Raw genomic sequence first — 26,120 nt, 5'->3', positions numbered from 1 at the left:
TTGACTTCTAATTTGCACTAGATCATCACAACTCCAAAAAGTCCAGCAAAGTATCTCATCCACTGTCAGCAGGTTGGTGACATCTTTCACTTAGATGAGTCACTAACCCCAGAGCTGTGTTAGCACCAACCTCAGAGGACTTGGGTTTATCATCCTTCTCCCCGCAGGCAAGCTCAAGCAGGGTCTGAGATGAAGGGACTTTAGAGGTCATCTTGCCCGACCTCCTTGCAACAGAGAAAAGTTACATAGGGCCCAAAGAAGTGAAGTGTCGTGTCTAATTGCACAGCAAAGCAGGGACAGCCAGGGCTGAAGGCTGGGCTTTGAGGCCAAGCCGGGTGATTCTTCTGTTATCCCACTCGAAGGGCGAGGAACTCCATTCTAGCAAGAATGGGTCTTCGAGTCTGACTCCCATTAAACATGATGGTTCCTACAAGCCGTGACGCCTGTTTATGCCTGGAATTCCACCATTAGTGCTTCTTTCTTTTTTACCCAGCCATCATCTTTTTGAATATAAGGTTCCCAAACAGGAGGAGCATAACACATTCCTAGTACCTAAGTTCCAGGTGGTCAACCTATAGCTCTCAGGCCCTCTGAGATTTGATCAGCAAAATGATTTTCTCTTTTCTGCTGGATTTACTAACATATGATAGGTATTAAGCCACTAGGGTCATGCCTGACCCCTTGGCCCACTTGTCATTGTTAGAGCTAAACAGAATGTGTATTCTAATTTTGAGCTATGTTAGCTCCACTAAAATGATGCTATGAAGTTGGGATATTATTAAGGATACCAGACCACTATAATCAATAAGAAATTCAGGCCAGGCATGGTGGCTCACACCTGTAATCCCAGCATTTTGGGAGACCAAGGTGGGCAGATCACCTGAGGTCAGGAGTTCAAGACCAGCCTGGCCAACATGGTGAAACCTCGACTCTACTAAAAATACAAAAAATACAAAAATAAATAAATAAATAGCCAGGCGTGGTGGCACACACCTGTCATCCCAGCTACTCGGGAGGCTGAGACATGAGAATTGCATGAACTCTGGAGGCAGAGGTTGCAGCAAGCCACGATTGCACCACTGCACTCCAGCCTGAACATCAGAGTGAGACTCTGTCTCAAAAAAAAAAAGTAAAGGAAAAGGAAAGAAATTCAGGCCCCCTGTGTGCTTACTACTAGCTGACCATGGCTCCTACCTTGGAGACAGTGGAACACCCCTGCCTGGAGAAGAGTCCTGTCTTGAAGACAGGGCTGATGGCTGGACAGAGACCTGGTAGGCCTCGTCACAATGGCAGCTGTCACCAACTTTTTTTTTCTTTTTCTTTTTTCTTTGAGACGGAGTCTCGCTCTGTCGCCCAGGCTGGAGTGCAGTGATGCGATCTTGGCTCACTGCAACCTCTGCCTCCCAGGTTCAAGCAATTCTTGTGCCTCCGCCTCCCAAGTAGCTGGAACAGACATGCGCCACCACACCCGGCTAATTTTTGTACTTTTAGTAGAGACAGGGTTTCACTATGTTGGCCAGGCTGGTCTTGAACTCCCAACCTCAGGTGATCCTCCCGCCTCAGCCTCCCAAAGTGCTAGGATTACAGGCGTGAGCCACCGCACCCGGCCAAAGAGTGTTTGTTTGAGACAGAGTCTTGCTCTCTCACCCAGGCTGGAGTACAGTGGCGCAGTCTCGGCTCACTGCAACCTCCACCTCCCAGGTTCAAGCGATTCTCGTGCCTCAGCCTCCCAAGAAGCTGGGATTACAAGCGTGCACCACCATGCCTGGCTAATTTTTGTGTTTTGGTTTTGTTTTTTTTTTTTTTTGTAGTGACAGGGTTTTACCATGTTGGCCAGGCTGGTCTTGAACTCCTGACCTCAAGTTATCCGCCCACCTTGGCCTCCCAAAGTGCTGCAGTTACAGGCATGAGCCACCGCACCTGGCCTAGCTCTCACTAATTAAGCTAACTCACTGGCAGGCATTCATCTAAGCACTTTGCATATATTAATCCTGCACTAAAATGGTCATATCCTTTACAGTTGGGGACATCAAGGCAAAGAGAGCGTAAGCACCTTGCCCAAAGTCACACAGCTAGTAAGTGGCTGAGCCAGACATCGAACCCAGACAGGCTCCAGGTCTGCGTGCTCTGTTGTTTGCTGTGCTGCCCTGCCTCAGGAGGAGGAGTCTGGTGGCCCCTTCACACATTGGCCAGGGAAGCTATGTTGAGGAGGGACCCCCCTGCCACATTTCCAGCAGTGGAGGGGTGATCATTTCCCACTCTGAGCAGTGGGGTGCTGGGCATCTGTGGGCACCCATGGATCAAGGAGCTCTGCCACAGCTTTGCTTGGCCCGAGGCCCTATGAAGAAGCCTTGAGCCCTGGCAGACCACCTGCCTGGTTCCCTGCAGTCTTCCCCCCAGCACTCTCTGCTAAGGCAGTCCCCTCCTTGATAACCCAGCCCCTGGTTTCCCAAGGAAGTAGCCTGCCCCAGATGACCCCTGCCTCCTCAGGGCCTGGGGAGAAATGCTGAAGACAGTGCCACGAGGCCACTCTGCCAGGCGTCTCTCCCCTGCATTTCCCAGCCCTCCCAGGTCCAGCCCCAGAGGGTTGTTTCCACCAGGGGCCTCCTTGTCCTCAGGCCCCTCCTGTGTCCTGTGAATGGCCTGTCCTGGAGACAGCCTGTGCCCTCTGTCACCACAGCCTTAGGCTCAGGCCACCAGGATGTTTCTTTGACCTCTGGCAGCCCCAGCTGGGGTGCCCCTAGTCCACCCAACACATGCACAACACACATGTACTCAACACACACATCTACATATACCCAACACATGTACACAATACATACACTCAACACACAACACACACACCCAATACATACACTCAACACACACATCCACATACACCCAACACATGTACACTATACATACACTCAACAAACACAACACATACATACACTCAACACACATCCACATACACCCAACACATATACACAACACATAACACACATGCACTCAACACACACATCCAATACATACACTCAACACACACATCCACATACACCCAACACGCATACACCCAACAAACACACATTACACACATAAACCTGACACACATACACTTAACACACACCCAACACACACACCACTTGTATCTGTGCTTGCCCGTCTCCCACAAGCCCAGCCACCAAGAAGAGGCCTGGCCCTGGGAACTCAGTATCAGGGGCCTGTCTACCAGGTCATATGGAAAATGTATTTGGCGGGTGAGGGGTGACTGGTGAGGCTGGACGGCCTAATAGAACAGGAGGGGGATGGCGAGGAGCAGCAGAAGGGGGCCAGGAGGACCGCTGTGCAGGATGCTGGTGCAAGCTCCATCCCTTCCCCACCAGGAGGCTCCCAAGGGGCTAGGCCAGGTTTTGGCAAGGCCCTGGTGTTTCAGATAGAGGGCACAGAGGCGGTGGGGTGGCGACTATGGAGCTGCTGCCTGTGCTGTGTGAGGGACAGCACACCCTCCCTCTCCAGGGTGGAGATGAAATTCCAGCCCTCAGCAGCGTCTGATGCTCCACCTCCAGCAGGAGCCTTTATTTGAGATTAAGGATAATGGATTTCCTTTCTTGGATAAGTTTTTTTTTCTTCCTCTTTCAGACTTTTTGTCCAAAATGCACTCAATTCCAGAAAATGGACCTTTTGTTAACAAGTCTTTTTATTGACTACACTCCCCTCCCCCACTTAGTTCCTCTTTCCCCCTCCCCCAAGTCTTTCCATGCTTCCAAGGAAACCTGCTGTTTTCAGTGCATGGTAAGGAGTGCAAAGGAATGACTCACCTGCATCCTCTCCCTCCAGCATCCCCTGGGCCTTGCTCTTAACAGCAGCAGAAGCCTGGGTGTCCTGGGGGTTGGGACAGAGAGAAATAACTTGATTTCTTCCTTACGTTTCTTCAGCCATTTCTGCCAGGACCCTCATCTTCAGAAATCTAGATCCTGCCTGGAAGAAATGGGGAGAGGACTTGGTTGGGGGTCCCTTCCTTGGTCTCCCTCTTGGTTCATTGCTGCCTTCTGGGGAAGGGAGGGCCTCCAGTCACCATGCATGGTCTCCATGGGAGCTTGGAGACCTGCAGCCAGGGACAACCATACATTTATTTCACCTGGATCTTTCTTTTTCCCCCTTCAACAGCCCTATTACCATATTTAAATGCAAGTATGTCTCTTTTCATTGACATTTTAAGTAGCTTAGCCTGACCTTTTTAGAGTAGCATGTTCCCCCTTTGAACTTCTTTCCCTTCAGTAGTACCGTGTAGCTAGGACAATAGTCTTAGTGTTTAGTGGGCTTCTAGTTCGCTCTGTTTGGGGGAGCTTTGTCTCTGCTTTCTTCCCTCCTCTGCTCCCTGCCCTTGACGGTGCATGTCTTCCTCTTGTCCTGTAGAAATTCCTTGTTTAAAAGGCTCAGTAGCTAAAGTTGAGCAGCCCTGTTGGGGGCTGTTTACTGAGTTTGCGGCTGGCTTCTGGCACATCATTTAAAACCACAGTGATTGGAAATGGGTCTTGGGGTCAGGCCTCCAAGCATCTGCCTGGATGGCAGAGGATGTTTGTCTTTATATGTATGGGAGTGTATCTGTGTATGTCCCAGTGCGAGGCTGTGCGTGCACGTGCTGGTGGCTGAGAGAAGCCCAGGGGAGGGAACTTGGCATACTTCATCTGGATTCTGCAGCTGCAAGAGGTTACCTTGGCCTCCTGACTATTATTCCCGTTGCTGGGACATCCTTGCTGCCCGGTGCATTTTTAGATAGCATAAGCCTTGATCAAGAAGAACTTCAGGGACCCCTAGGAGACCCTCCAGTGCCAGCTTCATCTAGACCGTGGGGCTCAGACCGAAGAGCCACATCTAAATTCCCACAATTGCCTCAGGAGGTTGAAACACTGAGAGATCAAACAAAGCCATAGGGCTCACCCCACGTAGACCCCTGCAGCCCCGCACTCCCTTCCCTATCTGGCTCCATGTGTATGCAATCACCTGGGACCCCCAAATGCTTCACCCTCGGGCCTGGGGCTGTGACGCTGCTGACTTGATGTTTTGACAAAAGTCTGGAGTTAAAAAGGCCATGCTAACCTGCAAAGCCTTTGGAGAACAGCTGGAATTAAGCCAGCTCCTGGCCAAGGTGCCTGCTCTGTCAGGAGGCTGTCCCAAGTGCCTCCTGCCTGTGGCACGGGGCTGACCACTCCACCATGATCTCTGCAAGGAGCAGTGGGCCAGCCCAGCCATGCTCAGTTCTACTCAAGACAACCCCAGGGGAGCCACTGTGTCCATGCGGGGTTAACAGGGAGCTCAACCCCGCTTCTCAAGAAAAAAATTCCTCCTAGAATTCTTGAATTATTGTTGTGGGCCTTCTAGAACCAGCTTCTGGGGTGACAAATGGGTGAGAATCAAATGCACCTAAAGATGTTGTGCCTTCCGGAAGCCTGACAGCCACTACTCTATGTCCCTCTCAAAAGCTGCCCTGTGAAAATCCCTTCCCACTCCTGTCTTTGTGTGGAGGGTGGGGGTTGTGTGGCCCGTGACCTAGGTCTGTGCCTGGCCCTTTCAAGGATTCCTCCATGACTCAGGCTCCTCTCTCTCCTGGCCAGGCTTCCCAGCAGCGGCTTATGGACCAGTGGCAGCAGCGGCGGTGGCGGCAGCAAGAGGATCAGGTAGGAAGGTGTATGGGACAGGCGACTCCCAGGCATGCCCCCAGTGTGCAGGGGGAGGTCAAGGCCCTGTCGGATCTGTGTGGCTGCATCTGTCCAACACCACTCTCACCACAGCCCCGGGGAGGGGGTGGACAGGGAGGCGCGGGCAAGGCCTGGCCACCCAGGGCACTTGTAGTGGGGTCAGTCACAGTCATGGGACTGCAAACCAAAGGCAGATTATTATTCTCTCCTTGAAAAAAAAAAAAAAACCTGAGTTTCTTTTTGACTTTGACCGTCCCATCACCTGACAGCTAGCTTCGGGTACCTGTCGTCATTTCCCTCCTTGGCTTTTGCTAATTCAACAGCCTCCCTTCCTTGGGTCCCCAAGCCAGCCAGAGAAGTGCTAGGCTGTCCCCTGGGCCCCTGCTGCACTGGCAGGTGGGCTTGCTGGTCTGGCTAAACCCCCAGAGCCCCTGAAAGCAGCCATGGGGCCAGCCCTGGGCCTCAGTGATTGAAGCTGCTGTTTCTGGAGCCGCTGTGCCTCCCAGACTCTTCTTAGCCAGACTCCTCAGCTCCAGCTGCCAAGGGAATTGGGCGTTCTGTCCCCTGAGGTTGCTCCAGTCCTTCCGTCTCCAAAGCCAACCTTTTGGAGGTCTGGAACCCCTCAAGTCACATGGGAACACTTTCCCAGCATTACCATGGGGTCAGGCCAGAGCTGGGATATATATGTCCAGGATGCCCGGGGTCCCTTTTGTCCCTCTCCCCAAAATGCTTTCTGCCTTCCCAGGCAAGCAGGGCTTCTGCTGTGCCCTGGGCTCCCTCCCCACCCCTGCTCCCTGAACTGAGTGGTCATGGTTTGCAGCTCTGTCCCCCGACACCCCACGGACAGGGCTCTGGAGCACCCAGGGAAGCGCCTAGTTTGATGTCACAGGGCTCTGAGGAGGGTGGGGCTGGGCAGGGTGGGGGGCTGGTGAGGGTACCAGGAAATAGAGCATTAAAATCCCAGAGGGCAAATGCCAAGAACCCACACCCTGGGTGATGAGAAGTTGGCACAGTGAGGCCCATTAGAAAACTTCAGTAAAAATCCGTTCCATGCAAACTGGCACTGCCTCGAGCTACAAAGGATCCACTCCCCGGAATCATCCCATTGGGGTTTTGTTTGGAGGGGGCTAGGGAGTTCTCAGGGGTTGCCGAGGGGCAGTTTGCCAGAGAGCTGGCAAGTGGGCAGACTGGCAGGCAGGTCCAGAGAGTGGGGCCCCCTTCCTGAGCTTCTGCTCACCACAACCAGTGTCCAAAGGCCCCACCTGCCCTCTGGCCAGTGTCCCTTGGTCCCCCCAGCCCCGGGCCCTGGGGGCGGGGTGCACAGCTGCCTCGTGTCTCCCTGTGCCATTTGGTTTTTTAACTTGAGTGCTTTTTGGTATCATTATAAACAAGCCTTGGCCCTACCTGTGCCTGGGGTTGGGGAAAAGATAAAAGAAAACTCTTGAGATTTTTGAGTGTTGTTGGTTGTTGTTTTCTCCGTTCAGTTTCTTTCTTTTTATAACTTGGATTATGAAACTAAACTTTAACCCAAAATTAACCCTGCCTCTCTCCCCAACCCCACCCCGTTCTCCTTGACTTCATGGCAAGTTTAAAGGGCAGCATGGGGTTCTTTATGAGTCTGAGAGCCGTCTCCCACGGTCTGTGCCCCCTTCTGCCACCCTACCCTCTCATGGACCCCCAGAGCCAGGTGGGAGTCCCACCCATCCCTCTAACTCCTAACCCCCAAGGTCATCTCCAGCCACACATTTTTTTTTCTTTTTTCAGGATCAATGGTGTTTGATTTGTAGCCATTTCCATCGGGAGCAAAGTCTCTCCCAGCCCATTCTAGGTCAGCCATGCTCATCGCTGCACTGTTAGTGAACTGTATTCAGGAGTGTGCTCCCAGACCACCTGCCCACACCAGCCTGGGTTAGCGCAAGGAGTAAATCCTCAACTCCGAGGTGCCCACCCCGCCCCGCAGGATGCAGGGTCAGCCTAGAAGCTACAGGGCAACCCTGCAGTGCTGCCGGGCAGGGTGTGTCAGGGGCTTGGGATGTGCCCCAGGGCAATGACTAGACTGTATCCACCATAGTGAGAGCACTGCCTAGGCAGGAAGACACTTGCCTGTGTGTAGCCAGGCTACCCTAGTTCCTCAGCCCCACTTTGGACCTGGAACAGGGTTACAGGTTTGGGAAAGGAAGCGCTCTGCCTTTCTTTCTTTTAACGCATTCTGCCAGTAAGGGGACTGTCACCTAACTCCCTCTAGAAAATGATCGGGAAGCCAAGCCTGATGGGATGGCCAATTATTTACCTGTGGGTGGCCTCTCAGTGGCAAAAGCTCTTTGCTCTGAATTTCGAGGACCACACAGACTCACTTGGGTGTATGCATCAGTCTAGGCCACAGAGGGCTCACTGGGTGTTGAGGGCCTAGTTTCACCTTCCCCAGCTCCTGAAGCCCTTACTCACCCCAGCTCCTCCCCAGGATCCTCCTGCAGCCTCAACTACTGCAGGTCAGCACGAACTCAACTGCATTCCCTTATAGGGAGACACAGGGAGACATTCACAGAGAGTCTGTTGAGTACCTACCTTGAACCTGGTACCGTGCTAAACCTGGCAGGCAACTCCAAATGGTAGAAAACATGGCCTCTGCTCCCCAGGGGCTCTCAGGCTTCATTTAGGGATCAGACATCATCCTATGGAGGGCCCTTTTTTTGTCTTTGATTTTTGTCTAGCTCCAACGTTTGGATTTTTTTTTTTTTTTCCTTCCATTATGACTTATAGGGGGAGCTTCCTGAGGTGAGAAGCACTTGCTGAGGGCCGTGGGGTGGGAGGCAGCTTCGTTTTTGCTCAGGGTGGCAACTTGGATCCGTCAGGGCTATGGTGTCAGGGTAGGAGGTCCAGGGGGGCCTTGAGGTCTGTGCCCACCTCAGCCAACTCCTCTGGGCCAGCCTGCCCACCTGTTCCTAATTCCCCTAGGACCTGAGGTGAGCAGGGCTCAGGGGACCCCACCAGATGAGGTCCCTGCCGACTCCTAGATAACTTCACTATCAGTGGTCACTTTTCTTTTCCCTTCACCTGGTAGTTTGAAATGTCATCTTTTCTTGTGCTCAGTCGAGAGTTTGTTTGTTTATTTTGATCGTATTCATTCAGTTCCAGTGGCCCCATCATGTCCCACCCAAGCCTAAATTCAGTTTGACAGAAGCCTCCCCCAACAGGTGAGGGAAGTGTTTTGGATATTCAGGGTATTTTAGTTTGGGGTGACATTGTGGGTGGGTCCGTGTATCAATCTTAGAGCTTCTGAGCCCCTGGTACCACCCTGTCCCGCCTCTCCCCACCCACCCGGCCCCAGCCAGGACCCCTTACTGTACTTTATACTTGCCAGCTTTATTCCAATCTAGTAACATGAGCTCCTGATGGTGGTGGTGAGTGTGAGCAGTCATATTTCTGTTGTCTTTTCTCTTGCTTGGTTGGGGCTGCGGTGAGAGTGTCTCTGAGGCATACTTTCCCGCCTCTCTTACGCTAGGATCTGCACACCTCCTCTCAAACACTCTTCTGAGCACGCTCAGCGGGAAGGTTTGTCCACACCTATTAATCCTCTCTCAGTGTCCAGCTTCCTGTTAGTACCAGCTGGTTTGCATGTTTTTGCTTGTTCAGATGAAACAGTTCAAGAAACAAACTCATATCCAACTCTCAAGAAATGTCTTTTTTTGTACACTTTCGTTTTTGATTTTTTTTTATTAGTTACAACTCCAAAACACCTGTTGTCCAGTAAAACATTTCACACCTCCCCTGCCTGTTCTTAGATTGTATGTATCTGTGGGACTGAACTAAATGCATGCACTGTAGTAGATGTACTGGTAGCCGTAGCTGTAGTTGTAGTACATGCATTGTTGAGTTGATATTACAGGGTCTTTGACGGCTCGGCACAGCACAGCCGTCTGAAGGATAGTGCGGGGACCAGGAAGAGAAGGGGCTCCATATTTTCAATGTTTCCAAGGGGCTTGGATCCATGTTCTCACCATCAGCCACCACCACCTCCCCTCACACTCCCCGCTCCCCCAGTCCAGAACTGGGTCACCACCCTCAGCTCTAACCTTCCCCACTGAGGTCTCTGTTGATATCATCCAATTATAGTGCAAAAAAGGAGCCAGGATTGGAAGGAGTCTTAAAGGTCTTCCTTGTTCTTGTCTTTCTCATACTATTCTTGAACAGAGCAGATCTTTTTTTATTTCTTAAGGCCTACCAGCAAGACTCCTTCAAGCCCCTCTACTCCTTGAGTCCTTTGGCAGGTCACAGCCAGCCCTTCAGGGATACAGGTCTATGTGGCAGTCCTGTCTATATGGATTACTTCTTGGGGTGGAGGGGAAATGAGACATGGTAAGGAAGGGATTGAGATCTTGAGATCCTTGGTCTGCAGACAGGGAATGCACTTGGCCCTAGTGAATCATTGCCATTTGTTCTTAGGGTTGGTGAAGGTTAAGTAGGGTGAGAGTGGTGACATTCTTAGCATGGAGGTGACTAGCACAGTTTCATGGAGACAGAAAGGGAGGTCGGTTTGGAACATCCAAGAGGAACCACCCTTAGTTTCCTCCAGTTCCCCAGGAAGGCTCCCTAGAGGGGAAAGGAGCAGTCCTGCAGCCTGTGCCCTTAGAACAGGAGCACGTGCAGCCAGTCATCTTTGGACACACCATCTTCCCTACATTTGTGGTGACAAGCCATAAGGGAGTGCCAGAGGTCTCTCAGAGCTTCTGAAGGTGTCCCTACTCTTTACGTGTTGATGCTGAGTGAGTAGTGCCTGCCTCCTGGAACCTGCTCTTTAAGTCAGGGTGTGGTGGCTCTGCCCAATGCTGCAAGAGCATTGATGCAACACAGGTGGGATCTGAACCTTCAGGGTGCAAGTTATCTACTGTGGGAGACAGAAGCCCAGGAAAACGTCAGAGTCCATAAAGTCCCCTGAGAGAATGCGTAGAGATAGAGCAAAATGGTAGCGCTGTGGAAAGAATCTACCATGCTGTGGAAATTGGCGGCAGAATCGGAATGAACAAGGATTGAATGTGAGTAAGGCCAGTCTGCCACCAAACGGGATGAGGGCACCAAGGCCCAGGAAGATAAATCTGGAAGGAGCTGTTCTTCTAGCTTGGCCTGCATGGGAGTGCAGGTGGGGGAGGTACACAGGGAGATGGCTGGAACTGTCAGGCTTCAGGGCTGCTGAAGCTGCAAATTGGCCCGAGGCTGGGGAGTAAGAGAAGAGGGTAGGGACAGAAGGCAGAGAGAGCAGAAAATCCCCTCCCACTGGCCTAAATCCCAGGTCTGGTTCTGCTAGGAAAATGGCTTTGCTGCCCTGTGGCTGGAAATTCTAAGAGCTCCAGTTCCAGTTGATAAAATGAGCAAAAGTAAAATGCAAGTCAGGGGATGGAATAAATAGTTTAACTTGAACCAGAAAAGAAAATGCTTTGGGGAGGAGAATAGATCTCAAGAAGTAGGCATGCCCATCCCAATCCCCCTTCAAGATGTTTTCTGTGTCCCCGCTGCTAGCCTCTGCCTTATATATGTTAGGGGCTGGGGGACATGAAAGACAGTGTCCCACATACACTCTTCCACTTGCTGGAGGGATCCTGGAGCTATTTGGGTCAGTTGCACCATAAGCTTTAGGGTTCCCAGGTATTGCTTTCAACATGTATTTATTAAGGATTTGTTTTGTACCAAGCACCAAGGAATATAAAGGCAGATGGCACTTCGAGCCTTCGGTGGCCTGAGACTCTAGTCCTGTCCTCTGAAAGTCCGTGTTTCCCACAATGCACTGTTTCTGGCCTGAGAATGACCACTGTCAGCTTCATTTAAAAAGGGAAAATGGATCAATGTGTGCCTTCATTTCTGAGGATGGCTTTCCTGTGCTTCCATGAGCAAGATCTGATGGGGGGCGGAGCGGGGGATGCAGTGCCTCCATCTCTGCTTCCTCACCCAGCCTCCTGTGCTAGCAGCAAGCATCCTCTGGGGGCTGTGGACCCAAGATGGTCCATTTGTGGGTAAGGTCATGGGGACACCCTTGTGCTAAGATAAAGCCACATCTGTGGCCATAGAATAGAGCCAGTAGTGGCCCAGAGGGAGAACAAATCTCTGACCCACTAGGGCCAGCCACCACAACCAGCCAGACTTACCAAAGGATCTTACCTGAACACACATCCCTCAGTCCACTGCCGTGTGTTCTGGGGATGGACACCTCATTTCCCAGTTTGTCATTAAAATGTTCATTTCTGGGAGAGCCAGGACTTTCACCATAAAGAGTCCAGCATTGGATTTCAGTAACCCCAGTGAATTTATAATAATGCTCACAGCTGCCCGCTGCTGACCTCAGCTTCATTCATTTTCCAAGGGCTTTCAGACCAAACCTGTTGAGGATAAAATACATTCGCTCTAATCAATAATTTTGTAATAGAAATACTGTGCACTTGATAAATCAACTCTAGTGCAATTAGTGACTAGCCTTGAAGCCCAGACCTAAGTATAAGTTAATCCTAAAGTGAATGGAGTGGGGGAATGTTAATGGTCTTTCAAATCAGTGGAATTATTTTCAATGGTTGACACATCTCTGCCTGCCCCCGAGCTGGTTGGTCGTTGCTCTTGTGTCGGCTCAGGAGCTCAGGCCCAGCTGTCTGGGGCAGGAGTGGAAAGTGTGGTGGTGTCCTTCGTAGCTACATAAGGGCATGTAGAGCACAACAGAGAGGGGTCTAGAGACCCGCTCCTTGCACCCTGGGCTGGGTGGGGGCACTGCAGGGTCTAGGAAGCCCCTAAAGCTGATCAACCTGCAGGTTGGTGAGAACCATCCAAGGAGCATGTGCCCAGGTGTATCATTCATGGTTGCTTGTGTTTTGCAGAGGTTTTTTTTTTATTTGGTTGGTTGGTTGGTTGGTTGGTTGGTTTGTTGTTGTTTTGAGACAGGCTCTCACATGTTGCCCAGGCTGGAGTGAAGTGCAGTCTTGAATTCCTGAGCTCAAGTGAACCTCTTTCCTCAGCCTCCCAAGTAGTTGGAAATGTAGGTTCATACTACCGTGCCCGGCTTTGGTTTTTTTGTGTGTTTTTTATTTTTTGTTTTTTTGTTTGTTTGTTTTTGGTAGAGACAGGGTCTCACTATATTGCTCAAGCTGGTCTCAAACTCCTGGCCTGAAATGGTCCTCCCACCTTGACCTCCTCCCAAAACACTGGAATTGCAGGTGTGAGCCACTGCGCCTGGCCTCTGCAGAGTTTTGACTTTCAGATATACACCGTGATGTATATTACCATAGCCACCCTCGGAGACAGTCAGGAAGGCAGAAGTTTGTGGCCTGGTTTACAAGCATGTTTTTGTTTTGTTTTTGTGAGAAAGCTGGGCTACAGAATGGCTATGTGACTTATTTAAAATCACACACCTGGTTACCTGGAGAGCAAGGCTTTGGTCAAAGGTGAAGAAGCCTGGACTTGAACCCAGGTCTTTGGCCTCCTTAAGTAGCCCTCTGGAGAAGCTGTGTTTTTTATGAGGGACACACCTGCCCCCCAGGACACCGGGCACAAGCAGGAATAAAGACAATGTAGGAAAAATAAAATAAAATAAAAGACCGTGTAGGGACAGCCCAAGTAGCCTCAGCTTCTAGCTCTATATAGGCCAAGCGCTCAGTCTCTGGCCTAAAACCTCATAGTCTGATCTTTTAGATGTAGATTTCACAACTGGACCTACGGGACATCTGCCATGGATCTGAATGTGGCAGATATTTATTAGGTATATAACAATAGTAATTATTGTTATATGTGGTAGGTACTGTCCTAAGCCTGATTCAAGCGTGCTTTTGACTGTATCAGAAACCTCCCAACTCTGATTAAACACTATGGGTTAATGTTACAGGGAATTAAATATTATGGGGGATTTATTGGCTGACATTCTGGAAGCTCCATAGAAGAGTGGGCTTCGTGCATGGATTGTTCAGGGATCTTTTTTCTGCAATTCTCTTAGCTTTGCCCTCCTTCTCATTTGAATACTGTCTTTATATTGGTTTTCCTCATGGTGGCAAAATGATTGCAGCAGTTTCCGGCATCACACCGTCCTGTCCGGAAGAGGGGAGTCAGATGGTCTGGAATTCTAGGAAAAGTCCAGAGCTTTGTGCTGCTTGGCTAAGGCTTGGGTTGCAAAACCAGTCACTGAGGGTGGGATCCATCCCCCTCTAAATCGAATGGCTCTTTACACAGTGGTGTAAGGATGGGTTCCCAAAGGAAAATCTGCATGCTGATAAGAGGGGAAAAGGAAGAATGATGCCAGAGAGACAACCAGTGGATGCCCACCACAGCCCTGGAAGTTCCTGGAAGTTCATGGATAAATACTAAGCAGTCTCCAAGCCGTTGAAGATCTCCCAACCTAGTGTGGAAACTAATGGATAATTACAACAGGATGCCATAAGCCCAGTAACAGAAGCCTGGCCAATGAACAGAAGTAGCACAGAGGAGGAAGTGATCAGCTTTCTCTGGGAAGTCAGGGAATGTTTCACAGGGGAGTGAATGTTTCCACTTCTAAAGGACAAATAGGAGCTCCCCAGGGGGCCAGGGGAACATCATGGGCAAAGCCACCAGACCCCAGGACAATGGAGTGAGGTAGAGGCCCTGCTTTATTCTGGCTGGAGAATAAAATGCAACAGGGGAGTAACTGTAGGTAAAGCCAGAGAGCTGGGCAGAATCAGAGCAGGGGACCCTTGGTCCTATGCTAAGGAGACTGGATTTACATGGGCAGGGCCTGTGAGATCGTGGGAGGCCTGAAACTAGGAATTGACATCAGATGTGTATGTTAGACAAGCTTTGACAACATTGTCCAGGATGGAGTCAAGACGCAGGACTGAGGTGGGAGGACAAGTTACAGATAATTCGTGTACATTGTAAGTACTCCATAGATGTGAATATGTAGCTGCTCAAGAAGCAGTAGGCCTTTTGCTCTTATCCATAAGATGATTAACTCTGGACTCAACATCATGCTAGGGGCTGGGGTGGGATGCAGAATAAGTCCATGGCATGGTCCTTGCCTTTAGCCAACTTCCAGTCTTCTGGGGAGGACAAAAGTACACAACCGATGTGAGAGCTAGCCTTTAATAAGGATAGATACCTACATGGTCAGAGAGTACCCAGCAGGCAGGAAGCTTAGTGGAGGAGGCAAGACATGACACAGGCCTTGGAGAATTTGGAGTGGGAAGCTGTCTGCTAGGCAGGGAATATGGATGGGCTTGAAGAGATAGAGACAGTCAAGGTTCTGGGAGGTCTTGAAAGCCATGTTGATATAGTCATAGGAGAGGGAGGTTCGTATTCTTCATGCAAGTGGAGCTCAGTAAGGACAGAACCATCTAAAGAAGATAAGCCTGGTTGTAGCTCCACAAAGAACAGCCTGACCCCTAATCCTGGGGTCTGGGGCTGGGCTTATGACCTGGAGCAAGGGGCGTGGAGTGAGAGGCATTGAGAAAGCAGACACAGGAGGGCATTCCATGGCAAATCTCTGCCTTAGTTCCCTTAACTTTCCTTTGCTTCTGCCAACAAGTTGTTATTTATTCCCTGCTTAGGGCTATTGTTTCCCATTCCTTTGCCCTTGAGGTGGCCACTGTCCCCTTTCTTTCTGCCACTCCATTTCCCTCTGTCCTTGTCTTTGCCCCCTCTGTCAAAATTTGGCTTAAAGTGCCAGGAAGCCATACCTGATTCACCCTACCTGGGGCACCCCCTCCTTTGCTCCATGTCCTCAGTCCTCTTCCTCATTGGTGAGCTCTCCTGAATGAAAGGTGAGATTATGGGTCCTTGGAAGATATTTTGCATGTATCTGTGGGTGACACCTGCTTTCCCCAACAATACAAACCATCAGGCCTCCCGGAGGCAAAGTCAGCCTAGTCCTCATTCTTCATATGGATGAGTAATTACTATGCAATTAGAAAACACAGAAAATAAAGGGGCCCTTTGTTTCTGGTTGCTTATTAATATTATTTTTTTTAAAAAAGGTCTCCCTTCCCCGCTTGGGATCCTACAGAACAGGAAGCAGACAAATAATGCTTTTGAACAGCTGTGATGGGCTGTTGAAATTAGATCTGTCAGGGGATGAGAACACCACGATGGCAGCCACTCCATGGTATAGGCTAAGAGGGTTCCAGGGAAGGGTATCTTGTAAGTGGTCAGTAGAATGCTAGAGACACATCCTAGTCAATTTGAATACAATAATGATAATAGATGTTAATAATAATAGCTCACATGTAGTATGAGTGAGCCAAGTACCATGTCAAGCCTACCTGCCTTATCCCATTTAATTCTCATAACCCTATGAAGTGAGCACTGTCATTCTCATTCCCATTTTAAAGATTTAAAAACTGTAGTTTGGAAAGGATAGTAGCTTATCTGAAGTGGCAGAGACAGGATCTGAGCCTAAGCCTGTCGTCATTCTGTCCTCTAAGCCACTGTCAGCGGACGCACCATCGTACCAGCCCTGCGATGGCTGAGCCAGGCTCTGCAACCTTAAAACAGACACTCAAGAAAAAACTACAGCTGCTCTTAACTAAATTCTCCATTATCCTTGGGGGAGGAGATAACCCCAAATCATTTACGAGTGGCCTCAGGAGGCAGTATAAGTATTTTTTGCACCTGCTCCTGCTGTTGCAGACACTGCCTGGCTTTGGCTGACAGGTTTCCCTGAATGCACTCAGACCAATGTCAGACAAAGGAGGCCGCGAGGAGGCGTGGTCGTGTAAGAGGAAGCCAGCCTGAAGAGAATTATTGGAAAGGAACCTTTAGCTGAAACAAGGCTGAGGGAAGTTAGCCAATGCCCAGAAGAAACTAGGCGATGGAGCACGGGCGGGCTTCTCTGAGAAGACAGACGTCCTCTGTAGGGATGAGTCAACATTTTTTCCTGTGGGCTGCGAGGACCGCATCTGGAAGGTCGCTGGGAAGCCCCGCCCGGCCTTAGGGCTGGGAGGGGATTGGCTGCCCAGTTGCTGGGGCTTTGCTCTGAGCCAGTGGCGGGGGGAGGGGCGGGGCCAAGGCGGGAGCAGCGGGCTTCTTGGCCAATCATCCCGCAGGGAGGCTGGGCACCCGGTACCATGGCAACCGCGAGCAGGGCTTCATTTGTTTTGTAGATGAGTAATTACTACACAATTAGAGAAAGCTAAAAATAAAGGGGCCCTTTGTTCCTGGTTACTTATTAATATTAATAAAATGGTCTGCCCAGGTCTGTGGTAAACATTTGATGCCTGGGTGCCTGTGGCAGAGGCTAGTATAGCCGGGAAAGTCACCCCAGCCCCTCTTGCCCCTCTTTCGGGAAGTTATTTCTGACTGTATCCTGGAGAGGGTGGGCTTCTGACCTTGGGGAGAAGAGGAGAGGCTCAGTATGACAGACATAGGATCCAGGATGCCCTGGAGTCAGGGTCCGTCACTGACTCAGGTGGAAAGGTGGCGGCAGCGTCACCATCCTTCAGAGAAAAGACAGACACACAGCAGCAAAGCAGACACTATGGACCGGTGTCAGAGGAAACCCCTAGTCCAGTTTTTCTGTGACCTTCTGTGTTTTCTGGCTTTTGATTGATCAGCTCCAGCTGTGTAAAATAGTCTTTAAGTCTTCAGTGGAGGTAGCCCCCAAGACTCCAGTGGCTCCCCTCCCATCTGGCTTAAAGGGCACATTTGGTTCAGGCTTGGAAATGATCTGCTGGAGGTTTACACTGTGTTCAGTGTTGTCCCCGTGGCTCCCCAGGCCCTGGCCTTCGAAGTTAAAGCAGCTGAGAGGCTTGCTTTCTATTCCTTCTCCCTCCTAGGGGGAGAGGTTGCCTCGTTGATTACTCCAGTGAGGATGATTAACAGCTTAAAAAAAAAAAAAAATAGAGGCAGCATAAGAGCATAGAAGGCAGAGTAGGGAATCAGAAGACTTGGTTCCAGGCCTGCTTCCACCTCTACTAAATGAGGAATTCAGACTAAAGGGTCCTTGGGAGCCATTTCAGCTCTACAGCTCGGTTTTGCTGCTGTTTCCAAAGCTCGAAATCCGTTTTTCTTGGAGATAGGAACAGGGACAGTGACAGTGCCTTAAGATCTGAGAGAACAGGCCGGGCACGGTGACTCATGCCTGTAATCCCAGCACTTTGGGAGGCCGAGGCGGCCGATCACTTGAGACCAGGAGTTTGAGACCAGACTGGCCAACATGGTGAAACCCCATCTCTACTAAAAATACAAAAATCAGCCACGTGTGGTGGTGTGTGCTTGGAGTCTCAGCTACTTGGGAGACTGAGGCAGGAGAATTACTTGAACCCGGGAGGCCCAGGTTGCAGTGAACTGAGATTGCGCCACTGCACTCCGGCCTGGGTGACATAGCAAGACTCCCTCTCAAAAAAGGGAAAAAAAAGAAAAAAGAAAAAAGATCTGAGAGAAGTGAGTGGAGAGAAAGCCAAGAGGTTCCAGGTGATAGGAAACTTGGTGGGAATTTGAAAACAGCCATGAATTGTTTAATGCATGAAGGCAATGGGAGGGACAGAAGCGGTTCCCGAACTGTGTATCATTTTACACATCTGTCCTCAGACTTCCATCCTTGGGTGCGGTTGATTAAATCTCTTAGGGTTTGGTTCTGTGTGGATGGTATTCATGAATAATAGTGGACCTGTTAATAGCTGCTGCCAATGAGCAAATCAACCCAGAGATTGTGGCCAGTGCAGTGGCTCTTGAACTTTGCTGCTGTTCCTAACAGGAACTTTGATCCTGTTAGGATCACCTGGGGAGTTTTTAAACTGTGCAGTGGCCAGGCTGCATCACAGACCCATCAAACCAGAATCTAGCAGGGTGAGCCTCAGGCAGGCCCAGTGTGTAACACTGGGCTCAAGTATCATCATGTTCTTGCTGGATGTAAAGCTCCATAACATCTCTGTGGCTGTCACTGGTACCCCAGCCTCCTCTAACTGGGAGGTAGGGAGGTGGGGCTGGGATCTCTAGCCTGCTGCTATGGAGCCCACAGCTCTCCTGCCTCCATTGGTCTTCCCAGCAGGGTCAGGAAGGCCACCCTCCAGGGTGGACCAAGGGGTTTTTGTCCTCACAGAGGTACCCTCCTGTCTCTCTCGAGGACAGGCCAGTCCTGGCTGAGATTAAGGGCATGTACCAGTAGAACTAGCAGCCTGCAGCAACTGTAAACAGAGAAGCAGCCGCCCTCCTTGACTGACCAATGGGGGCCTTTTGGTAAGGTCGGATTTTGTTTGTTATTAAAGACCTAATTAGAAACATGAGAGGGAGCTGAATGGCTCTGTGCTTGGCTAATTAGTGACATGTATGCGCCTGCTTTGAACTTCAAGGACACAGAACTATTAGTGCTTACATCAAAAATGGATTAAACTCCTGTGCTTTTATAATCATTAAAGAGGAGCTACTCAAGTGGAAAGTCTTTTGTGTGGGTCCTCAAGGGGCTGCCCCTGGGATACCTTCCCCACCCCACCCTGCCCCCTGCCTGCTAGAGCCCCAGCAGTGAGTTTTCTATTAGATATGATTCGGCAGTAAATACCGTTCAGCCCTAGGATGTGCCAGCTCCCCAAAGGACTTGGCTCTCAGCAGAATGGATTGGTCTTTTAGGACTGAGATCAGCTCTCTGGGTGGCCCCCTGGGTCCAGGCACTTTCCTGGGGTGGGGGAGGAGAGTTCTAGCTAGGGCCCAGGGTTGATCAGGGTTTACTTTCCCTCTGGCAGTGCCCTCTCTGCTTCCACACTAACCCCACCAGTACTGCAAGTCTGCTTATTCTTTGGGCTGTAGCATAGTGGAGGGTGGCCTAGCCCTCAGGAGAGAGGCAGTCCTGTATCTCTTGGGGCAGTCAGATCCTGACCTCAGGGAACCCCCACCCTGATGGAAGAGATGTTTCCACTGCCAGGGAGCTCCCAATTTGGAAAGGCAACAGGGTCCAAGCCCTCAGGAGCTTCTACTCCAAGATTGGAGAATCTATTCTGTGTCCGTGAATTTGCAATTTCTCTGGGGCAAAGAAAGATCCAAGTAAACAGAGGAAACCTTGTCAAAGTATGATTCCAGAAGGGACAACTGAGCAGCATAATTTAAAAAGCATGTGCCTTCAAGTTAGAGCCAGATTTGGTCCTGTCTGAGACACTGCGTGGCATTGGACACATTTCCTAGCTGCTCAAACCCTTGGTCTCCTTATCTGTAACAGGGGTTACACAGCTGCTCTTACAAGATGTTCAGAGCATGAAAAAAGATGGTGTGAAACACCTACCAACATGCCTGGCAACACAGTAGGGGCTCATAAGTATGAGTTCCCTTTCCAGCCTCACACCTGCAGAAGCTACAGCTTCTAGAACTTTGTGCTTCTTGCCTCATTGGTTTTCACCTCTAGGCCCTGTTTTGTCCCTACTAGTATCAGGCCTAACAGGGGCAGAGTGATATCTAATTCTTACATAGCTTTTCATCATGATTGAGAAGACTACATTAGGCTGCCTCGTAAGTCTGTGGTCCTAGCCTTGGATTTCATAGTGTTTTCTTTTAGCAGCAGTCTGTCATGCAGAAACTGGGCCTGCAGTGAGTGCAATCACTTATAAGACACAAGCAAGGATCTGAGCCTCCTGGCAGGTGGCAGGCAGGGAGGTGGCTTTCAGGTTGGGAATTGGTGCCTGAGCACACCACAGAGCAGCAACATGAGAGGATGGCTGGCAACACGTGGGGAAAAGCCAAACTGACTTCTTTTTTGAAAAAAGAGACGGGTGTGCTTCAAAGACAGAGGCAGTCAATGGATCAAAGCAAAGCAAGGGACAATTTCAGGACTGAACTAGGAGAAACTTGGAGCCACCAAACTGTGAGAGACAATAGGGAGTTGTCTCTGGGCAGCAAGCTCCCTGTCTATTTCCTGTGGAGTCTCAGACCTGGGAGGGCTGGATGAGGAAGCAAAGGCTCTGATGTCACCCAACAGGGGCCACCTCTCTGCCTTTTCTCTGCTGAGTGGTGGTGGTGGCATCTCACCTCCCCAGGGCTGCGTGCCCAGCGGCTGGGTGGTTCAATGCAGCATGGCATGGGTGCTGTGGGTTCCGGGGAGCCTCCTTGTCTGCTATTCCTTGCAAATTCTAACCTGTGTGGGCCTGGAGTCTGAAGCCAATTAATTTAAGGAAGAGGCAGCAGGATGTTAGTGTTAAGACACCGCCTGCTTCAGCCAAACCATAAACATTTGTCTCTTGGGTTGGTTTTCCCTCCTCTTCTGAAGCGCTTTAGAGACTCAGGGTAAGGTGTTGTTGAAGCATCCATTCACGGTGGAGAGGGATCAGGAACACCATCCTGCGTTTGAGACTTGAAGCCTGGTCTGGTGAAGCCTGGCAGATAGTTTACACAAGCAGAACAAGCCCTGTGCCAATGCCAGGCAGGAGTGATATCCGGTCACCGCACAGGGCCCCAGTGACTGCCTCATGGCCTTTCCCTTCCCGGGGCCTTCCGCACTTGCCTCCCGGAAACCTGCAAACAAGCCCGGTCCCTCAGGGCCTTTGGGGGTTGAGAGAAATGAGAACTGACTTCGGCTCCAGAAAGTTATTTCCTTGGCCTCATGACAAAAGCCTGGTTTGTCTGGCCACAAGGCCACAGCCCGTTCAAGGCTGCTCCATCCCCAGAATTTACACCATGAGCAGACAGCAGTCAACTGCTAACCACCATCCTCCCTCACCCACCTTCCCAACCCACCAGTCCAGAACCCACCCAGCCTGGCCTTGGGGCTTGAGATACACTTACAGACCCAAATCAGGGCTGATAATAAAAACATACCAGGAGGGCCGGGCACAGTGGCTCAGGCCTGTAATCCCAGCACTTTGGGAGGCTGAGGCAGGTGGATCACCTGAGGTCAGGAGTTCGAGACCAACCTGGCCAACATGGTGAAACCCTGTCTCTACTAAAAATACAAAAATTAGCCAGATTTGGTGCCGCACACCTGTAATCCCAGGTACTCAGAAGGTTGAGGCAGGAAAACCACTTGAACCCAGGAGGCAGAGGTTGCAGTGAGTCGAGATTACACCGCTGCACTGTTGAGATTATATCTCAACAGCAAATGCATGGTCCTAGCCACAAAGCCTTTCTCAGATACGTCGGTTCTGGGTGTTTGGAACTTTTTCCTTACACCGATCCGAATGGTAGTGTGCTTCCCCAGCTTTACCACTCACATGTTATATGAGAGTTTTAGAACTGGCTAATAATGATATTATCTCCTGAGGGTTTTGGGGGAGTGTGACTTGACCAGAAGCCAAGATCTTTCTACAAAATAATTCACAAGTGTTAAGTGCTAATGTCCATCAGTTCCCTACTTGAGACAGGCCAACATTAACCAGTAGACATTATCAGCACCAACTTCAGTGGTCTGAAGCAGGTTAAGTTTTGAGAACGAGCAGAAACTACAACTTATCATAAGACTGGCGCCATTGTCACTGACATTTGGAATGTCTGTGTGATGCTGTCTGCCCTGTCAGCCCAGTGCATGCACAGACACTCACCATGTGTCCCGTGCAGTGTGTAAGAGGAGCCAGGGGACTCCAGATACATCAAGACTAGCATGATGTTGACACCAGGCTGAGTTTGTACCTCTCAGTAATATATCTGTTTGTATATGCAGACAGTGAAAAAGAAATCCCATCACGTTGCTCTCTTAATCCTCCCCCAGTTTTAAAGTATTTTCCTCCTTCCCTTCTGAAATAGCCTGAATTTCAGCAGAGGTTTAAAAACTACATTGTGTATAAAATTGATTGTCCCTGCATCTGGGTCCCTGAACTGATTTGATTTTAATTTAGCGTGTCATACAGTTTTCCCAGGTTGGACATCATTGCCGATCTTCTCTACCAGTCTCTCCTACCTCCAGGCTAAGCTCTAGAAGGAAAGCTTGAGCCAAGGATTGCTGGGACGTAGCTGGCCGGGCAGACTCCTGAAGTGTAATCCTACCTTGCTCTGCTCGAGACGTGCCAATTCATAACCGAGCGTTCTCCTTCCATAATCAGAAATAGATTTTGTCTTTTCCTGCTGACCTTTCCCATTTGACCATCTGCAATTATTTACAGTGGGCACTGCTTTCAGAGGACACATGAAGGAAACTGCAGAATGGGGTCCCCAATTCTGTTCCCCAGGAAGGCCTTTGGCTGCCCAGTTGCCGAAATTCAGAGCCCTCCAGTAAAGAGTGGCTGGCTGTTCAGAGGGACTAATGCAGACCCTTACTGTTGACAGCCAACTGGCATTGTGGACCCAGTGTCCACTGAGGAATGGCAGAAGGTTGCTCTTACTCTTTGGAGAATATGCCCTCTGACTAGGAACATAGAGTTCCCTGAGAGCCCTGGGAGTTCCCCACCTGCCTGGAGGAGTTTCTTGCTAATAGGGGAGACAGAGTCCTATGGCTATGGAGTTTTAAATCAAGGCAGATATAAGCATGATATAGACTAGACGAAGGTAGAGGTGTGTGTTGGAGAGTGTGATAACTTTATTTAGTTTCTTTAAATTCCTCTGAAACAAAAACTCCTAAAATTCAGTGTGATGGATTAACACAGCCTCTGTCCTCATAGACTATAACACAGGCTTATGACCTCTCCTGCTCTCAGTCCTCCATCCTGTCAGGACTAGGGGTTGGGAGTGGAGGCCGTGACACCAGTCAGCCCAAATCCCTTCTGAATTGGACTTGGCAAGGGTGGGCCCTTCATTGCATTTGCCTCCCTGAGCCACACGCACAGGCTGGGCAGGGAAGAGTCTCTCTCCCGGAAATGTACTAGGGGCCACTGCGGTCTTCTGCCTGAAATGAAACCTGGCAGCAGCAGATGACTCACAAAGCGGATGACTGAAATTGTCTTGAGGGCTGGCCCTGGCCTTTGCGGAAATGTGAGACCCACCAAACCAGGAGCTGGGTCTAGGGCTGGAACTTGGTGGGCCCCTGGCTTGTTCCAAATATGTGAACTGAGCTCATCTGGAAAAGATTTTGTAAACATTTGCTTTCTCTGGATTGGTAATAACCCAATTTTCAGGCCTTAGAGCCAGAGGTGCCCCCCTCATTGTCCTGGCTCTAGCTTTTTGCCTCAGGTCCAGTGACATCACTTAGGGACAACACAGAAATTACTGGACTAGACTTCCATACCTTTTCTACACCCACAGTGAGGCTGTTCTGACTACCACCACTTCCCGACCCTCCATGCCTAATTCCACTCTCAGCCCAGCCCCTTCTCACCACAGTTGGGCAGAGCCACATGCTGGCCAGACAGCAGGCATCTCTCCCATCTCGCTTTAGAACCCTAAGGGAAAGGTGCCCAGTAGCTCTGGGTCCAACCCTTGCAGGTGAGAGTCTAAGCCTGCAGCATCCGTCTCTGTTAATATAGCCAGGATAAGATTCTTGGGCTTTCCTAGGTCAGCCATCAGATTATTTTATTGATGGGCAGGAAGGTTCTCCTTTTATCCAATGTGAAATGCCACCAACTTTCATTCAAGTGCATCTCCTCTTGCCGTCCTCGGTGAGATTCGGTGTCCTTGCTTTTCTGGCCCCCATTTCCAGGAGTCGTTTCTTCAGGCCCAAGATGATTAAATGCACCAAATGGATCAATTGGGTTTTTTGTCAATCACCTCCTGATTCATATGGCGAGTGAATTGCATTTTCCTGTATCAGATTTTCCTAAATCTGCATGTGGTACCTGCCTTATTGGGCTCTGCATACATAACTATTTCAGAAATAGAGTGTGTTTGTTTTAAACTTGACAAGTTACAGAGCTCTGTCTCTTTTTCGTTCTTGAAGCAGTCCTGTGAGTCAGATTGAATAAGGAAAGCATCACTCACTTGCTATAGATGAGGACTTGGGCTTGTGAGTGGCTTCTTAGCCCAAGGCACCTGACTGTAAGAGCAGAGCTGGGGTCACAGTCAGGTCTTCTGCCTCTGAGTCCAGTGCTCCCTTTCTCTACATCATTGCTGCCTCTCTGTGGGTGCCACCTTGACTGGGAAAGCCCAGAGGATATTGGAGAGTGAGGGTGAGGGGCAAAGAGAAACCTGCCATGGATGCTGCTAATGAAATGAACCTGATCACCACAATGAGTCCCCAAACTGCCATCCTAGAGCAGGGCTTGTCCCAAGCCCCTTAACGCTCACAGCTCCTCCTGCAAAAATGCCAAGATGTTTGCAAGACATTGTCCTCTTCTGGGACAGGAGTCATAATATCCAATTTATAAACCTCAGCACTGTTTATTTATTCAACAAAGTGTGCTCCCTGCCCCCGCCCCCTCACACACACACCCTAGCTGAGCAGTAGACAAGGTGCCCTTGCCCACTAAGAGCCATGTCCCATCCTCTCTTCCCGAGCTGATCCTGGTATATGGGACCAATTCTGGCCCCCCAAAATAAGTCTCCGTGCCTGGGGAAAGGCACCGTTCGCTTAGAAAGATCACTGAGAATTGACTGGCGAATGACTTCCACAGAAAGCACCCTCAGGTGAGAGATTTGGCTTCATGCCTTCTCCCACCCCCAACCCCACTCCCCACGTCTCCTCTTAGAGGGAGACGGGCTTCTCAAATGACCCCCTTTCCTGTGTAGCCAGCCAGTGTTCAGTTTGTGGAGTTACGCTGACTTTGCAAAAGAAGAAAACTGCTTTGTCCCTAATGCCTTCCCACTGTCAGACAGCAGGAACAGCTACTGACAAGTTTATGTGCCAAGTGGCAGTCCCCATTCTCTCCTAAGCAGTCAGAGCCGTTGCTTTTTATGAGTCTTCTCAAAGATGCATGGGTTTCCAGATGGCTTGTTCGGGGACTTTAACATGCTTTCTGGAGCCTGGGTCTTCTGCTCACAGAGACAGACAGAGAGAAGTGTCGACTGTGGAAAATAGAGGCTCCTCTCTTCCATGCGCCCAGCCCTCAAGGGTGTGGGTTCCACTGCCCAGAAGCCTAGCTAGAGGCGGGACCAGCCAGAACTGGGTGCTTATTGCCTGCTGGCTGCGCCCTCTAGTGGGGACCCAGCAGCCCTGTCTTTCACCCCTGGCTGTGGGACATCTGCAAGGTGACTTTGAGCTGAGGCTCTGGCATCGTGATGAGCAAGTGCATAATAAAACGGGACTTGGGATTTGAAAGCTGCATTCTAATACAGTGTCTTCTCCACGGTGATTTTAGTGTCATTTGATGGAGGAGGACTGAGCAAGGAGGGGTAATATAGACCTAAGATGAGCTGCTTATTGTGAAATTCCCTTCAGGCCAACTCAGAAACCACAGGCCTCCCCACACACGGGAATGGGAGTGGTTGCCGAGGATGGGCATAATACTAACAGCCCTTTTGTCTTCTATCTAAGCCTGCAGAAGGGGGCATTTCTGGACAGCACCCTTCCGTGGGCATGCTACATCCAGTCTCCGAGGCTGCTTCTGCTGGCTAGATTAGTCTCTAGGTGGCTCTCCTGCTGGAAGAAACGGAAACCTAAACCTGCCTCTCCCCACCCATTAGTTAGGTGGGCCTGCCCAACACCTTCCTGGGTTCACATCCGGCCAGACA

General features: G+C 50.3%; 1 protein-coding gene across 5 annotated transcripts in view; it reads left to right on the top strand.

Moving 5' to 3' along the window:
* The window catches only part of MSI2 (musashi RNA binding protein 2), a 429,353-nt gene that overhangs the window by 391,164 nt on the left and 12,069 nt on the right, over window positions 1–26,120 (top strand). For 4 of the 5 annotated variants that reach the window (XM_054460173.2, XM_054460172.2, XM_054460175.2 and 1 more), the window contains exon 11: window positions 5,595–5,657. The exons of the other annotated variant lie outside the window; for it this stretch is intronic. In XM_054460173.2, coding sequence (XP_054316148.1) covers window positions 5,595–5,657 — 63 coding nt within the window. The remainder of the gene's footprint in view (window positions 1–5,594; window positions 5,658–26,120) is intronic. 5 annotated transcript variants of the gene reach the window in all.

This window comes from Pongo pygmaeus, chromosome 19 (assembly GCF_028885625.2).
Source record: "Pongo pygmaeus isolate AG05252 chromosome 19, NHGRI_mPonPyg2-v2.0_pri, whole genome shotgun sequence".
Lineage (NCBI taxonomy): Eukaryota > Metazoa > Chordata > Mammalia > Primates > Hominidae > Pongo > Pongo pygmaeus.
Note: the sequence above shows the minus strand (reverse complement) of the source record. Positions and strands in the feature narration are given on the sequence as shown.